The sequence below is a fragment of the Mobula birostris genome, chromosome 5 (genome assembly GCF_030028105.1).
Source record: "Mobula birostris isolate sMobBir1 chromosome 5, sMobBir1.hap1, whole genome shotgun sequence".
Lineage (NCBI taxonomy): Eukaryota > Metazoa > Chordata > Chondrichthyes > Myliobatiformes > Myliobatidae > Mobula > Mobula birostris.
The window spans coordinates 194,697,550-194,714,599 of record NC_092374.1 but is presented as its reverse complement, the minus strand read 5'-3'; the positions used below and the strand labels follow the sequence as shown (position 1 = coordinate 194,714,599).

General features: G+C 43.1%; 1 protein-coding gene across 3 annotated transcripts in view; it reads left to right on the top strand.

Annotated features, from left to right (window-relative positions):
- The window catches only part of LOC140198198 (protein PRRC2A-like), a 141,108-nt gene that overhangs the window by 87,540 nt on the left and 36,518 nt on the right, over positions 1-17,050 (top strand). For 2 of the 3 annotated variants that reach the window (XM_072259227.1, XM_072259225.1), the window contains 4 exons: positions 7,162-7,247; positions 8,718-8,954; positions 12,869-13,099; positions 14,786-14,872. In XM_072259227.1, the coding sequence (XP_072115328.1) occupies positions 7,162-7,247; positions 8,718-8,954; positions 12,869-13,099; positions 14,786-14,872 (641 nt within the window). The remainder of the gene's footprint in view (positions 1-7,161; positions 7,248-8,717; positions 8,955-12,868; positions 13,100-14,785; positions 14,873-17,050) is intronic. The other variant, XM_072259226.1, reaches the window with a different exon arrangement.

The following is a 17,050-nucleotide window of genomic DNA, read 5'->3' as shown; positions in this document are numbered from 1 at the left end:
ATCATTGCAACGCACCAATATTGCTGAATCAGTGGGAGCCCTGGACTTGTTTTCCTGAAACAAGACGGTCTTATCGAAGGGTGATGGGAGACAGCGATACTCGAATGGATTCCTTATGTCCAGTCTATTCGGCAATTTAGTTTTCGTTGCATTCATTGCAGAGATATGTTGGAAATGGAAGCAACGTTTTCAGTGCTTCCGTGGCTGTCTCAGGATATTTAGCCTTGACTTTGATCCAGAATGCCGGCAGAGATGTTATGTCAAACATAATTTTCAGCCTGTCGTCATTTACAGACTCGAGGAGTTGATCTCCTTCCCGTGTTGACATGGACGACGCGCGGGTAATGACCTCGCGTGCGTTCAACCTCAACAGTGCGTGTAATAGGAATGAGGAAAGGCTCAGCTGACTCATATTGCCAAATCATATCGTTTCCTCGCGGCCCGGTAGCGCATGCCTTGCGGCCCGGTGGTTGGGGACCGCTGATGTAAGCTATACGGTACACTCCTCCTGTTTTATTATAATAGTATATCAACTTCTTTTTTTACTGGGGCACTATGCTGAACAAATACGTTTACCCTTAACATACAAACGCCTACCATTTGTTTACAAATTATAACTAGCCTTTTTTTTAAACTTTTGGTCTAAGACCCATTTAGAGCTCAGGTCTCTGGGGAGGTCTTCTCTGCCTCTCCGGGTAATGTCTGTCCTGAAATGTTTGCTTTGGGGAATGAGTCTCCACAGGTACATCAGCACTGATGACAGGCTTATCTGTAGATGAGGCTGATGTCACATCAGGAGTGTTTGCTTCTATGTCGGGAGTCCAGGCAAGGTGTTGTGTTTTTTACCTGAGCATCCAGGATTTGGTCCACATGATGTCTCCATACGTTCTCTCCCACCTCCACTGTATACATCAGTGGCCCGTCTATGGCGGGAATTGTACCTGGCTGCCACTTTTCGGTCCGGTAATCACGTGCAAGAACTGTCTGTTCTCCACATCACGCCATACATCTGTTTTGAGAAGATCCAGGCAGGACCTCAGATTCCTGTTCAGAAACATCATCGTTGGAGTCTGATTAGTGGTTGCATGTACTGCATTACGATAGGCAAGGAGGAAGTTGTCTATCTTGTGTTGCAGTGGTCGATTTTCGCTGTCCATTGCCTTGATGGCTTTCTTGAATGTCTGCACAAATCTTTCTGCCAAGCCATTTGTGGATGGATGGTAGGGGGCAGATGTAAAGTGTTTGATTCCATTGTTCTTCACAAAACTTTGGGATTCTTCAGAGACAAAGTATCGTCCATTGTCTGTGCAGATTGTTCTGGTATGCCATTCCTGGCGAACTTGGCCCTCAGAACTGTAATGGTCTTTTCCGATGTGGTTGTCCTCAGTTTGATGACTTCTGGCCATTTGGAATGTGCATCAACGGAGATTAAAAATATAGAGTTCATGAATGGTCCAGCAAAGTTGATGTGCACTCGTTGCCATGGTGATGTGTGCCCCTCCCATGGATGGAGAGGGGCTTGTGGTGGTGTGTTCTGGACCTTTTGACATCCAGAGCAGTTCTTGATCAAGTCCTCAATCTGTTTATCAATTCCTGGCTACCACACACAGGCACGGGCAAGACTTTTCATCTTCACGGTACCCAGGTGCCCCTTGTGCAGTTCCTCCAGCACTCTGGTGCGTAGCTTGGGAGGAATCACAACTCGTGAACCTCACATTAGTGTTCCCTGACACACCGACAACTGCTCTTTCCTCGCTGAAAAGGCTGGAAACTGTGTGTTACCACGCACTGGCCATCCCTTTACCGTGATGTCATACACTTTTGACAACATAGGGTCATTGCGTGTTTCTCTTTCAATGAGGCTGTTTGTCACTGGTAATTGTTCAACTATCATTGTGTGAAAAACCTCTGCTGAATCCATTTGTGCAGTTATCTCTGAAGTCGGCAGTGGTAAACGTGACAAACCATCTGTGTTGCTTGGTCCCTTTTTGTTCAAAGTCATACATGTGACCTAAGAAAAGAGACCATCGCTGCAGCCTTTGTGCTGTCATCACTGGAACACCTTTTCATAGAACATTGAATAGTACAACACAGAACAGGCCCTTTGGCCCACAGTGTTGCGCTGAGCCTTAAACCCTGTCTCCCATATAACCCCCTGCCTTAAATTCCTCCATATACCTGTCTAGTAGTCTCTTAAATTTCACCAGTGTATCTGCCTCCACCACTGACTCAGGCAGTGCATTCCACGCACCAACCACTCTCTGAGTAAAAAACCTTCCTCTAATATCCCCCTTGAACTTCCCACCCCTTACCTTAAAGCCATGTCCTCTTGTATTGAGCGGTGGTTGTTAATAAAAATCACGAAAAGCAGAGGTCCCAGAACCAGTCTTTGTGGGGACACTACGAGTCACAACCCTCCAATCCGAATGTACTTCCTCCACCATGACCCTCTGCTTTCTGCAGGCAAGCCAATTCTGAATCCACCTGGCCAAACTTCCCTGGATCCTATGCCTTCTGACTTCCTGAATAAACCTACCTTGTGAAACCTTGTCAAATGCCTTACTAAAATCCATGTAGATCACATCCACTGCACTACCCTTATCTATATGCCTGGTCACCTCCTCAGAGAACTCTATCAGGCTTGTTAGACATGATCTGCCCTTCACTGATCAGACCATTATTCTCTAAATGCCCATAGATCCTATCTCTCAGAATCTTTTCCAACAGCTTTCCCACCACAGACGTAAGGCTCACTGGTCTATAATTACCCAGACTATCCCTACTCCCTTTTTTGAACTAGGGGACAACATTTGCCTCCCTCCAATCCTCCCGGACCATTCCTGTGGACAACAAGGACATAAAGATTCTAGCCAGAGGCTCAGCAATCTCTTCCCTCGCCTCGTGGAGCAGCCTGGGGAATATTCCGTCGGGCCCCGGGGACTTATCAGTCATTGTCCTCACCATCATCAAGTTCCCTCTCGTTGGTAAATACTGAAGAGAAGTATTCATTGAGGACCTCGCTCACTTCCACAGCCTCCAGGCACATCTTCCCACCTTTATCTCTAATCGGTCCTACCTTCACTCCTGTCGTCCTTTTTTTCTTCACATAATTGAAGAATGCCTTGGGGTTTTCCTTTACCCGACTTGCCAAGGCCTTCTCATGCCCCCTTCTTGCTCTCCTCAGCCCCTTCTTGAGCTGCTTTCTTGCTACCCTATATTCCTCAATAGACCGATCTGATCCTTGCTTCCTAAACCTGATCCTTGCTTCCTAAACCTCATGTATGCTGCCTTCTTCCACCTGACTAGATTCTGTACCTCACTTGTCTCCCATGGTTCCTTCACCCTACTTACTATTCTTTATCTTCCTCACCGGGACAAATTTATCCCTAACATCCTGCAAGAGATCCCTAAACATCGACCACATGTCCATAGTACATTTCCCTGCAAAAACATCATCCCAATTCACACCCGCAAGTTCCAGCCTTATAGCCTCATAATTTGCCCTTCCCCAATTAAAAATTTTCTTGTCCTCTCTGATTCTATCCTTTTCCATGATAATGTTAAAGGCCAGGGAACGGTGGTCACTGTCCCCCAGATGCTCACCCACTGAGAGATCTGTGACCTTACCTAGTTCGTTACCTAATACTAGATCTAGTGTGGCATTCCCCCTAGTCAGCTTTTCAACATACTGTGACAGGAATCCGTCCTGGACACACTTAACAAACTCTGACCTGTCTGAACCATTGGAACTAATCAGGTGCTAATCAATATTAGGGAAGTTAAAGTCATCCATGATAACAACCCTGTTATTTTTGCACCTTTCCAAAATCTGCCTCCCAAGCTGCTCCTCGGTATCTCTGCTGCTCCCTTCCTGTTCCTGACTTCTACCCATACTGACTCAAAAGAGGATCCTGCTACATTACCCACCCTTTCTGTAGCTGTAATAGTATCCCTGACCAGTAATGCCACCCCTCCTCCCCTCCCCCCCCCCCCCCCCCCCAATCCCTTGTTTCTTGGGTTGAAGATTGACACGAGAGGCTGATGGTCAGTCAACGGGGTAAACTTTTGACCATACAGGTAGTGATTGAATTTCATGACTCCCCACATGAGGCTTAGGACATAGTTGAGTTCAGCTGAAGTTAGCGTTCTTGAGGCAAAGGCTATTTGTCTTTCTGAGCCATCTGGAAACTTGTGTGATAACACAGCCCCTATCCCATGGGGTGAGGCATCACAAGCCAGTCGGGTATGTAAGGAGGGGTCAAAGTGCGTGAGCACCCCTTCCGAAGTTCAGTCTTTTAGTTTCTTGAAATGCTTTCTCACAGCTCTCAGTCCACTTTCATTGTGTCCCTGTCTGCAATAGTGCATTTAGTGGGTGTAGGACTGTGGATAGGGTAGGCAAGGACTTGTGGTAATAGTTCACTAGTCCAAGATGCGCTCTCAGCTGGTGGTGGTGCCTTAAGCACTGCTTCTATCTTGTTGAGACATGTGTTAGCCATCCTTGTTGATCACATGCTCACAGTATGAGATTTCTTTTTTGAAAAACTCACTTTTTCTGTTGATTAGCTCTGAGCCCATGTTCTCGTAACCTGGTGAGCACTTGTTCAAGGTTAGAGAGATGTTCGTAGCCATCTTTGCCGGTGACAATGATGTCATCCAGGTTACACTGAGTCCCTGGAATCCCCTGCAGGACCTGGTCCATTGCCCTTTGCCAGATTGCAGGAGCTGATGCCATCCCAAACACCCCAACCTGTTGTACTGGTAAAGTCCTTTGTGTGTATTTATTGTCAGGTATTTCATCGATACTTCATCTTTTTCCATTTGGAGATAAGCCTGGGCCAATTTGATTTTTGTGAAATGTTCCCCTCCTGACAGGGGAGCAAAGATGTCCTCAATATGAGGTAGAGGATACTGTACTGTGCAGAGAACTGGGTTTAACAGTCACTTTCAAGTCTCCACATATGTGCACCTTGCTTGGTTTTCCTGGTTTTGTGCTGGAGGTTTTCTTCATTACTGGAACAATAGACGTGGCCCATTCACTCCAATATACCTTTGACAAGACCCCAGTCTGCTCCAGGTTTTTCAGCTCTGCCTGTACTGTAGGACGGATTGCATATGGCACTGGTCTGGCTTTGAAATTTTGGACATAAATTTTCCTCAATCTCAATTCAGGGCCTTCATGCCCTGAAGTGTTCCTATTCCTTTCATGAACACTTCCTCAGAGTCAGCAAGTATTTGTGACAGTCTCTCAGATGTAGCCTCAGATCCTTTGCTGACACAACTAAGTGCCTTGATGGTGTGCCAATCCAGCTGGATTTTCCTGAGCCATTCATGTCCCAGCAATGGTGGTCCTCCATTTTTCAGTACATAGGGAGTTTTGTCTCTGTAGGTCACTGTCACTTTAATTTTACCTTTGGTACGCACTCTCTGTCCTGTGTAGGTCTATAGCAGTAGTTTAGTCCATTTCAGAGGTATGTGAGAAAACAGCTGTTTGTAGTCGTGTACAGAGATCACCGTTAAAGCTGAGCCTGTGTCCAACTCTATTTTCAGTCTCACGCCTGCCACTTATGGAGTGATCCATCTCACTCTTCGATCATCGTGTCTTTTTCACGCTGTGAAGTTGCAGACAAGACAATTCACTTTTGTCTGAGTTGTTTTCATCAGAACTGCTTTCTTTCATTTTGTGTACATTGTTGTATTTTCCTTTCTGGGGTTTCTTGTTTCTCTGTATTTTGTCCTTTTTCTGCTGTTTACTAGCTTTGCATACTCTGCAAATGTGGCCCTGTTTGCCACAGTTTCTGTATTCTTTATCTTTACGCCAACAGTCCTCAGGGTCATGTGACATGTTCCCACAACGGTAACATTTCTTTCCTTCATTGCTATTCAGTGACATTTTATTTGTAGCGTATTCCAGAGATTTTTGTTGTATCTCTGAAGCACCCCGTGCTGCTGTTTCCAATGATATTGCAATGTTCAGCACCTTCTCTAATGTTAGGTCTTTTTCACACAGGAGCTTCTTCTGTGGTTTCACAGTGCATGCCACACACTAAGCTGTCACTCAATGCGTCCGATAGACCAGCTCCAAATTGATAGTGTTCTGATAATTTGCGCAATTCAGCACAATATTCAGAAATGCTTTCATTTTTGCTCCTATTCTGTTTGTGAAATTTAAATGGAATCAGAGCCCGTATGTAGCAGCCTGTATGTTTTTGCTCCCATAACACTGAGTAAGACACTGGCTTTCTTTTAATCATTAACACTGTTAGCATCACAATATAACTCCACTCTTTCAATGTAAGTTACCCAGTTTTCGATGCCACTATCAAGTGCTGTAATGGTTCCAATCATCGCCATCTTTGTTATGTTAATTTAGTCCAATTTTTCATTGTTTTCTTTTTAGCTAGCTCCTTGTAGTCACTGCACGTTCCACTTGACTTGCGTGTCCTTTTCGCTAGCGCAACAAGCGCACTCCATTTAGATGTGAGTGTCGTTATCAACTAAAACACGGCATTCCGATAAGATGTAGGTTCATAATTCTCATCACCAATTTGTTGTGTGTGTGGCCTGTTTACACAACAATGTTATTAATAAAGACACTGGAGATGGGAACTAAGTTTCATGGCTCTTTCCTGGTAGAGTCCAAACTTGACACACACATACAGATCAATATGTGCCTAATAACGCATGCAAAGATGTGTTACTAAAGCATAACTTAGTCCCTTATTATAATGTAGGCTATACAGTACACTATTGACTGTCATGTTTTAAAAAAAATTATATCCTGTTTCAAAAAGTTTTGTTGACAGTAAATTATTTTGAAATCTTGTTACGCAGATAAATGCTGTCACTTTTTAATTGTAACGAGGCTTAGACGTCCTCTGCTGATGTTAGAAGTTGGCTTGTTTTGGGTGATTGTGTTGCTGTAGCTGACTCCTAACCTACATATGTAACTCAATGTACAGAAGCTAGCGATGTAAAACAACTATCAATGACCCGACGGTAAAACCACTGTGTGCAGCAAGTTTTGTTTATGTACTTGAAAATTTGAAGTCTATCAGAAGTCCCCAATAACCACTTCTATAAAAATTTGAATTTGGCTATGTCTCCAGTTTTCTGAGTCACTCTTTCAATATCTTGATAAAACATTTCTTGCTGATCTTGCAGTTGGCTCCCTGAATCCTCCAGCAACCTCTGGGCTGGACACTTGGATCAAGCCTTTGAATGTCTTTGCGGAAGCGGTCAGCGCTGAGGTAAGAAATGTTCCCTGCCATCTTGTGATCACTGTGGAAAACAGTTATCAGCATGAACTTAATTTTGTAACAGCAATACAGTGCAAGACATCAAATTACTGTAATGCACAATTTAAGGGAAAAAAGTGCAAACAAGGTTTAGTGGGGTTCTGGATCATTCAGAAGTCAGAAAGGGCCAGAAGCTGTTCTTGAAACATTGAGTAGATCTTAAGGCTCCTGTACCTTTTCCCTGGTAGTAATAAGAAGGGGGTATGTCCCGGATGGTGAGGATCCTTAATGAGAGGTGGTGTTTTTTTGAGCCACTGCCTTTGAAGATATCTTTGATTGGGAGGCTGGTGTCCATGATTGAACTGGCTGAGTGGACAGCCTTCTAAAGCATCTTGTAATCCTCTGCTTTGGGGCCTCCATACCATTGGGTGACTCAACCATTTAGAATGCTGTCCATGGTACATGTCAAAACCTTTGATATACCAAATCTCCTTACATTCCTAATGAAGTACAGATGCACCACATTTCTGACTGAAGTAACATGCATCTTTAACTATGAACTTAATTTTCCTGCAACCTGTGCCTAACACAGATGGAGACTGCCAGATATTGGTGGGCATCCCTTTCAGGTTAGCCATTTGGGTAGTGATGGGCAGAAATTAACTGTGTTGTAGTATGTGGGTCTATTAGACATTTCTATGAAGGAGTCCTTGTTTATTTTGTTTAGGTAGATGTTAGTTTGTGTGTGATGTTCCCACCAAATATACATACATACATACATACACCTGCCGTCCCCTCACTCAGTGCTTCATGCTGATGTCACACCGAGGTTTCATTGCTTCATTGGGCAACTTGCAAGTGTGATATGTGAACCGGAAGAAACGTATTGTCACCCCTACCCTTTACTTTTTCTCTTTTTCCTGAAATTATCAGTGAACTCATGGACTCTGCTGAGATGGCAGTTGGATTCATCAGCTGGACTTTACTGATATGAACCAGTGCTCCTGATTGTGGCTGCTGTTTAGTGACCAGTGCTGACATGTGCATGGGCTTAAATGTTGCATGGATTCACCTGTGTGGTTTGTTTCCTGCATCAACTGCCCCCACCCCTCTCCCCTACTTCCCCAAAGGTTGAATAGCCTGCTGGCACTCGTCTTAGGTTCAAGCATCAAGAATAGTCACCTGAACAAGGTAATGGAGAGCAGCTGACATCTACAAAATGACCACCACACCAGGAGTCAATGTCTTCAAGTGGGGGAGAAGAGTGACATGGGTATTTTTTTTGCTCTAGGAAATGTTACCCCAGACCTTCAAGGGTTAATTAGATTTGCAGGTGGACTTGAAACCTCTGACAGCTGAAGCCACTGACCATGATTTGCAGTTGCCTAGGCAAAATATAATGAGTTAATGCCTTGCACTTGGAAAGGACAGTGTAGTTTGCCTCTTTTGATTAAACTGCTACGTGTGTATCTCTGTTTCAAGGCCAGCCAGACTGACAGTGGGGTGGATTTGAGCAGCGACTGTCAGGTCTCATCAACCAGTTCCTCCCAGCGTAGCTCTCCAGATGGCAGCCTGAAAACAGACACCGGGGAACGTGTTGGGCTCATTAACCGGATCAGCACAAAAGTGGTCGATATGCGATCATCAGAAAACCAGCTCCCAGAACCCAAAGAGCAGAGACAGAGACCTGCTAGGACAGGAGCGCTGAAAGAAAATAAGGTATAGCTCTTGCACTCATGACTTAGCCTTAATAACCACCTTGTCTTCCCCACAGCATCTCTCCTGCGGGAACTTGTTCTACTGGTTACCAGACACTGTCTTTTCTCTGACCCACTCTTCCCTGTCCCCGGGAGCCATTCTTGCTGTGTGACCCTAAACTGTGAGCTTCAGCAGGCTATTTGCTTAGGAAAGGGAATCTCAATCAAGCATAGTTTTGATTTCTGGGAACCTAGGGAAGCAATTTGGCACAAGTACTCTAACTGAACACTTGAGAAACCTAACCCAAACTGTGTTCAAATGAAGGATGTTGTGGTCTGCATAGTGTGAGACAATGTGGAGAGAAAGGATGTTCCCTCCATTGTCTCTCACTATGCAAACCAGGAGAATGAGCCAGAAGACTAAAATATGGCAGGAATTACTAATGAGGCATTTTTAACAAATAGGGTATTGAGATGTGGTTTGAATAGCATGATTCCAATCATTTAATAGCACTATTAAATGCACTATGTTGATTGAATATAGACTGCCAATTCACAATGTACAAAAGCTTTCAAATCGCATTCTTAACTCCTGGTGGCACATCACACATTTAATCTGTGTGTTACCAGGGATACATGAGTTGTCATATGTGTCAACCCCTTTTGCCTTTCACCATGTGCTTATAATTCCATCAGCTCTCCTCTCTCCATTTCCTACACCAGCTTTGACAGCCTGTGCTTGCAAGTGCAAAGTGTTCACATTCTGAGACTCCTTTCCCAATCCACTCTTCTCCATTTCCACCCCTCTGCCACATTAAAGCTCTGCCTCTTTGACCGCACTAATGTAGCTACCTGTCTGACTCAACATACCTTTCTCCTATTGTTTCTACTCCTAGTCATTTTATAAATGTGTCTTAAAATGGAAATGAAATGGGAGCCAGTATAGGTATAAATTGATAAATGTTAAATTGGGTAATGAGAGGCAAATTTCACATTGTGATGCTGGAGCTAGGATCCTGGTTGCTTGAGATTCTAGTTTAAAATAGCTAGTGTTAGTAAAGATGCATAGGTAGTGTGATGGAAACTGGAGAGAAACAGCAATTGTAATAAAGAGCCATCCTTGAATGACCAGTGAAGTAATTCAGTACTTCAGAGACTTTAGATATTGTTTACTTGCTGATTGTGAGTTTGCTAAAGGTTAGCTTTTTGTCACATGTACATTGAAACATTCAGTGAAGTGTGTCATTCATGTCAATAACTACACAGAGTTTGTGCTGGGGGCATGCACGAGAGTCTCCATCCTTTGGACGTCAACATAACAAGCCTATAACTCGCTATCAGTAATCCGTACGTCGTTCGAATATGGGAGAACATGGGAACAGCTGGAGGAAACGGGGAGAACTTACAAACTCCTTACAGACTGTAGCAGGAATTGAACTCCGATTTTAATCACAGCGCTGTAAAGTATTACACTAACCACTATGCTACCATGTCACCTGTTAGGCAGGTTTGAAAGTTTTGAACATCTTTAAAAGAGTGGAGTAGTAAATATCCATTAAACTTTAACCTGTTCCATCTTCCTTTGCTTCATATGGGAGTAAATTAAAAAGATTATTTTAGGAGTAAAATAATTTATCTTGAGCAGTGTAAATATTTTCCACGCTTTGCGTGTGGGTATCACAAGCAATGTTGCCCACTCTTGAGTACCCTTCGAGATGGTGCAAATGCGGTGCCATATTGTCAAATACCTAGGAATCAGCCTTTGAGCCTAGTGTACAAGAATGACAGATTTCCTTCCCTGAATATCACAAGAAACTCAAATGGGCCTTTACAGCCATCCAGTGTTTTCATGGTCACTGTTACTGGTGCTGCTTTTTTTTTTAAGTTCAATTTAAAACTGCCTTCCGTTCCAAGATTACCAAGATAGTCTTTGAGTAGGTGCCTCTCAGATCTTTATTTACGACTATACCTTGGGCAATTAGCAACATGTTGATTTCAAATTCAGTTTTAGCACTAAGTGCTTGTGCATAAACAATGATATCCCTAAGATACTCATGTTGTTAGGTTGTGATAAATTGTTCTTTTTAGGTAAGTGGTTGGAGGGGGGACGTTGACAGGAATGTGGGGGAAAATGGGTCACAAGAAAAAAATTAATGGACTGAAATGACTCCTTCCTGGTTGAAAATGGCCTTTGTGTCATTGAGCAGTGGGAATCGATGGTTCATTGTTACTGCTCATGTCCATTGTAGTGCAATTAGACTGCACATTGAACTCAACTGACGACAGGGACCGACCTGCCAAGCTTAAGAACAGCAGCTAACTGATAAAAACATGCAACTGTGCTCAAACTAAGCAGCAAAAATCTGTTTAGTCATGGTACATTAGTTCAAGTAATGAACTCCCAGGTCTGTAAATGCATTTCCTCGTTTTTAATGAAAAAGGAGATGAGTTGTATTCAACAGCTTGATTTTTCTTCTTCACATGAGTGTGCTTAACCATACCTTTTGCACTTCTCCGTGACCACCAGATCACATCTCCGATTTTTGAGCAAAACAATAAAAGTCTGCAGAAGCTGGAAATACAAAATCAGGAACATTCAGCCATTCAGGTAGCATCTGTGAAGAGAGAAGTAGGACTTTTGGCCTGAAACATTAACTGCTTTCCAATCTAGAGATGATGTTTGACCTGAGTGCTTACACCATTTTCCGTGTTTGGTTATGAAATAGTCATTACTGATCCAAGTGTTTTCCAGGACAGATGGTGTCTCTTTGTGTGTCATCAATTAAAACCCTAGGCTGGGTTATGTAGTTGGGTGTGCTGCATAGTATGTGGATTTTGCTTCCTGCCCAGGCTGAACTTAGAATGTTCAGTGTATTAGACCACAGCTGAGTCCTGTTCTGGTCCCAGCTAACAAGAAAGTGGTATAGACTTGCTAATATTGTCCTTAAGGCATATTTCAGGGTAAAGGGGGATTTGATTATGTTCACATCCGCTCTTTGTAGAGCATTTCAGTGGGCTGAAAGATCTCCTGTAATGTGAACTCTCCAGTATACAAAATCAAATCCTGTTCTGTAACCAGTCTCTCTAATCCATATGTTATACACTTTGTATACCTTATTGCATTCCCTTTCATACTTCATGCTTGATGCAATATGGGAAAGGAAAGTAATCAACCTTCATTGGTAGTGATACTGAAAGGCGCTGAAGGGAATTCTTGAGCATTCTTGTCTGCATCCCTAATTGGTCACCACCTGTCCCTTCGATGGCCTGTTTGTTCAGCAGATTCTTTTGACCAGAATTAATCTGATTCTAAAAGGACGAATCTTAGGTGAATGGTGCTGACTCAGCGTGCAGCCTGGTACTGTGTATGCACAGATTTTGTATGCAGAAGCCACTTGGGTGTATCCCAAAGATGCTGGCTCTGCACCATGTTATGCTGTCAGACTGACCAAAGAACGACATTATAGAGACCTGCAAATTAAACTAGTCTGATCTATATTTTTTTTAAACTGGTATTTTAATTTATAAGTTGGTGTATAATGTTTTGCATGCCATTCATGTAGGTCATTCCATCACATCAGCAAGTGCAAGGAAAACCAATAAAAATGGAGACTATTGTCACTTGGAGTACAGTGCAGGTAGACAAGGGTACAAGGCCATGACGAATTGTAAGTTCAAGGGTTCAGCTTGTACAAATTCAAGTGTCTTCCAATGGTGGTATACATTGCTTCAGTCTGCTCATGGACTGTTAGAGCTAAACTAATCAGCTGCTACAACTTGGATATAACAGCACGTAAGAATTTTTAAAACTATCTCATTATTGGATTAACTAGTTTTTGTTGATGGAATACACCTTAATGTTCCTGATTTTGATACAGCAATGATTAATAATGTCTGTTTCCTAAGCCATTCACTGAAAGTCTCCATTTTGTCAAGTTCCAGGAGTCTGCCAGCGAATTAGGTAAAGAGCATAAACCTGGGCCAATAGGAAATGAGCGTTCACTGAAAAATAAGAAGGCAAGAGAAGGACAGCACAAATCAAGTCCCGATAGAGGCACAAAAGCTGTTGGCTTTTCCATAAGTAGACCGAAATCAAAGCCCGACCCTGACTTGCTCCTGGAGAGTGAAGTTGCTGTGCCGCCGATCCAGTTTGGAGTGAGTGCGAAAGTGAGTTACCTTGATATTTAAAGTTTGGTACCTTTTGATGCCACCTTTAAGTTACTGGTGGGCGGAATAGCCTCAGCAACAGCAGTAGCTTTTTTTTAAGTGCTGGGGGGGGCGGGTGAAGTAAATTCAATGGGGAAAGGAGAAAGAATGGGAAAAATGGTCAGGGTTATTGATTGGGTTAAACTTGCCACCTTTTAATCATTGGGAGAGACCCAGAGGAGAACTTCTATAGGAAAGAGACATGACAACAAAGTGAAACCTGAGAGTACATGAAACTAAAGGAGGTGTTGACAGATGTACCCAGGTGTGTTGATGACCAAATTAGTGTTGGGGAATTGTTTCCTTGCTGAAAGTGCAGTCAGTTTTTGGGAATTCGCTCTTCAGAGTATATTTGGATAGATCCTAATAGATGTATCAAATTAAAAGATCCTTTGCTTTGCCTTTGCATTTTAATTCCCATTATCCTTATATTGACCATCCTACATCCTACATTTCCTTTTTATAGAAATGCATTTACTTTGTCACTATTTTCCACTAAGTTTAAATAGGGGCCCACTTCTCTTAGTAGAGAAGGCAGTGGCTAAAGTATAAATTAAAGTTGGTATGAGAGCCAGAAGGGAGTTGAAATGTTTCACTAAAAATTTTTAGTGATCGTTAGTAGTTTGAGGGTTTGTTACTCAATGCGTGAAATGGCAGTGGAGCCAGAATAGTCAAGATATTTAAGACCAATTTGAATGCGCACCTGCCATCAGAACAACAGACCAACAGCTGGCAACTGGGATCAATCTATTTTTGGCTGATGTGGACACTGAGTGGTCTCCTGTGCTGTAGGTTTACATGAAGGAACATGCAAGTTCTGTGTGCCTATGATGCTGCAGCTAGCAAGATTTTCATTGTACCTGTGCATAGATGTGCTTATGCAGTTGACACTAAACTTTGAAGTGAATCGGGAGGAGCTTTAAGTTTCAAGTTGGGCCATGTAATCCATTCAGCCTTTCAATTTAGGTCAGTCATTCAATTACTTTCTGTCTGTGTTTGTGCCTTTTGCTGGAAGAAACATTAATTTTGTCTACATCTGCTTCTGGTATTCCCCAGTTCAGAGAACAGAGTATAGCCCCCTTCCACATTCACCACTCCCACTGTGCTTTGCCTGCATTTTTTTTTTGCTCTTTGATACCCTTGTCTGTACATCAGTGCCCTGTACCAAACAAAACACTGCAGATTTTGTAGCACTTGCAATGCCTTTTGAGGGGAGAAATCCTGATGTTTTGAGTGGATGACCTTTGATTATAACAAATGGAAGCTTTTGATGAAAGGTCTTGGACTTGAAATGTTATTCACATTATTTCAGAGTCACTAGAAAAGATGTTGGCACTGTTACTATTTGGAAGGTTTAATAGAGCAGTCTGAGATGAGAGCCATGTTATGCTGAAGTCTCCAGAATATTCATTTTTATCGGGGCTGCAGATTGTATAGTACTGAGATGTCCAGTGCAAGGACAGCTTCTCATTAGTGAGATAACAAATGTTCCCTAATGTCATCGCTGTTAATAGCCCTTGTAGAAGAATTGTTTTTTGTTAGCTTAACCTGTAAAGAGGCTATAGTTATTTTTAATAATTACCAACAAACTATCTTGAACGTCAAGTGCCAAATGACTATAATTCTTTTTGTGTCCTTGGCTTTCAGGATTCTGATTTCAATCTGAACGTGAATACCCTGCCCAGATCTGCAAGTTCGTCACCCAACACTCTACAGAATTCTGCCAGCAACGATGTATGTACAATATCATTTCCTGCATCCTTTTGTCAATATTTTATCAGTACTGTGCTTTAAAGTATGCAACTACTTCATAAGCTAATTTATTTTAGAGAAACTTCTGTCTTTTAATTCTTGCTGTCTTTCACGGTAGCATGGTGATTAGCATAGTGCTATTGCTGCTTGGGGCGTTGGAGCTCAATTCTGGCATCATCTTACAAGAGTCCTACAGGAGTCTGTATGTCCTCCCCATGGAACGTGTGGGTTTTCCCCAGGCACTCTGGTTTCTTTGCATAGTCCAAAGACCTACTGGGTAGGTTAATTGGTCATCATAAATTGTCCCGTGATTAGGTTGATGTTAAATCTGAGTTGTTGGGGGTTGCTGGGGCTGGAAGTGCCTTCTTTGTGCTGTCCTTCCATAAACCAATAAATGAATTGCCTTCTGTATTCAGAATGGTTCTCACTACTCTGCCTCCCTATACTGTGGACGTCTATATTCCCTGACCCCATGGTTGCTAAGTGTAACTGCCCAGGCAACCAGTTTAAGAACTGATTAGTTTATTATTGTCACGTGTACCAAGATGGAGTGAAAACTTGTCTTGCACACTGTTCATACAGATTAAATCTTTACACAATGTATTGAGCTAGAATAAGGTAGAACATTAACAATGCAGAGAAGTGTAAAGCTACCAAAAAGTGCAGTGCTGGTAAAAATGAAGTGCAAGATAGAACAGAGAACAGTACAGTACAGGCTCTTCGGCCCACAATGTTGTGCCGACCCTTAAAACCCTGCCTCCCATATAACCCCCCACCTTAAATTTCTCCATATACCTGTCCAGTAGTCTCTTAAACTTCACTAGTGTATCTGCCACTGACTCAGGCAGTGCATTCCACACACCAACCACTCTCTGAGTAAAAAACCTCCCTCTAATATCCCCCTTGAACTTCCCACCCCTTACCTTAAAGCCATGTCTTCTTGTATTGAGCAGTGGTGCCCTGGGGAAGATGCACCGGCTATCCACTCTATCTGTTCCTCTTAATATCTTGTATATGTCTATCATGTCTCCTCTCATCCTCCTCTCTCCAGAGAGTAAAGCCCTAGCTCCCTTAATCTCTGATCATAATGCATACACTCTAAACCAGGCAGCATCCTGGTAAATCTCCTCTGTACCCTTTCCAATACTTCCACATCCTTCCTATAGTGAGGCGACCAGAACTGGACGCTACTCCAAGTGTGGCCTAACCAGAGTTTTATAGAGCTGCATCATTACCCCACAACTCTTAAACTCTGTCCCTCCACTTATGAAAGCTAACACTCCAGAAGCTTTCTTAACTACCCTTTCTACCTGTGAGGCAACTTTCAGCGATCTGTGGACATGTATCCCCAGATCCCTCTGCTCCTTCACACTACCAAGTATCCTGCCATTTACGTTGTACTCTGCCTTGGAGTTTGTCCTTCCAAAGTGTACCACCTCACACTTCTCCGGGTTGAACTCCATCTGCCACTTCTCAGCCCACTTCTGCATTCTATCAATGTCTCTCTGCAAGCTTCGACAATCCTGTACCCTATCCACAACACCACCAACCTTTGTGTCGTAGCTAACCTACCCTTCTATCCCCCACATCCAGGTCGTTAATAAAAATCACAAAAAGTAGAGGTCCCAGAACTGATCCTTGTCGGACACCACTAGTCACAACCCTCCATTCTGAATGTACTCCCTCCACCACAACCCTCTGCTTTCTGCAGGCAAGCCAATTCTGAATCCACCTGGCCAAACTTCCCTGGATCCCATGCCTTCTGACTTTCTGAATAAGCCTACCATGTGGAACCTTGTCAAATGCCTTACTAAAATCCATATAGATCACATCCACTGCACTACCCTCATCTATATGCATGGTCACCTTCTGAAAGAACTCTGTCAGGCTTGTTGGACACGATCTGCCCTTCACAAAGCCATGCTGACTGTCCCTGATCAGACCATGATTCTCTAAATGCCTATAGATCCTATCTCTAAGAATCTTTTCCAACAGCTTTCCCACCACAGATGTAAGGCTCACTGGTCTATAATTACCCGGACTATCCCTACTACCTTTTTTGAACAAAGGGACAACATTCACTTCCCTTCAATCCTCCGGTACCATTCCAGTGGACAACAAGGACATAAAGAACCTAGCCAGAGGCTCAGCAATCTCTTC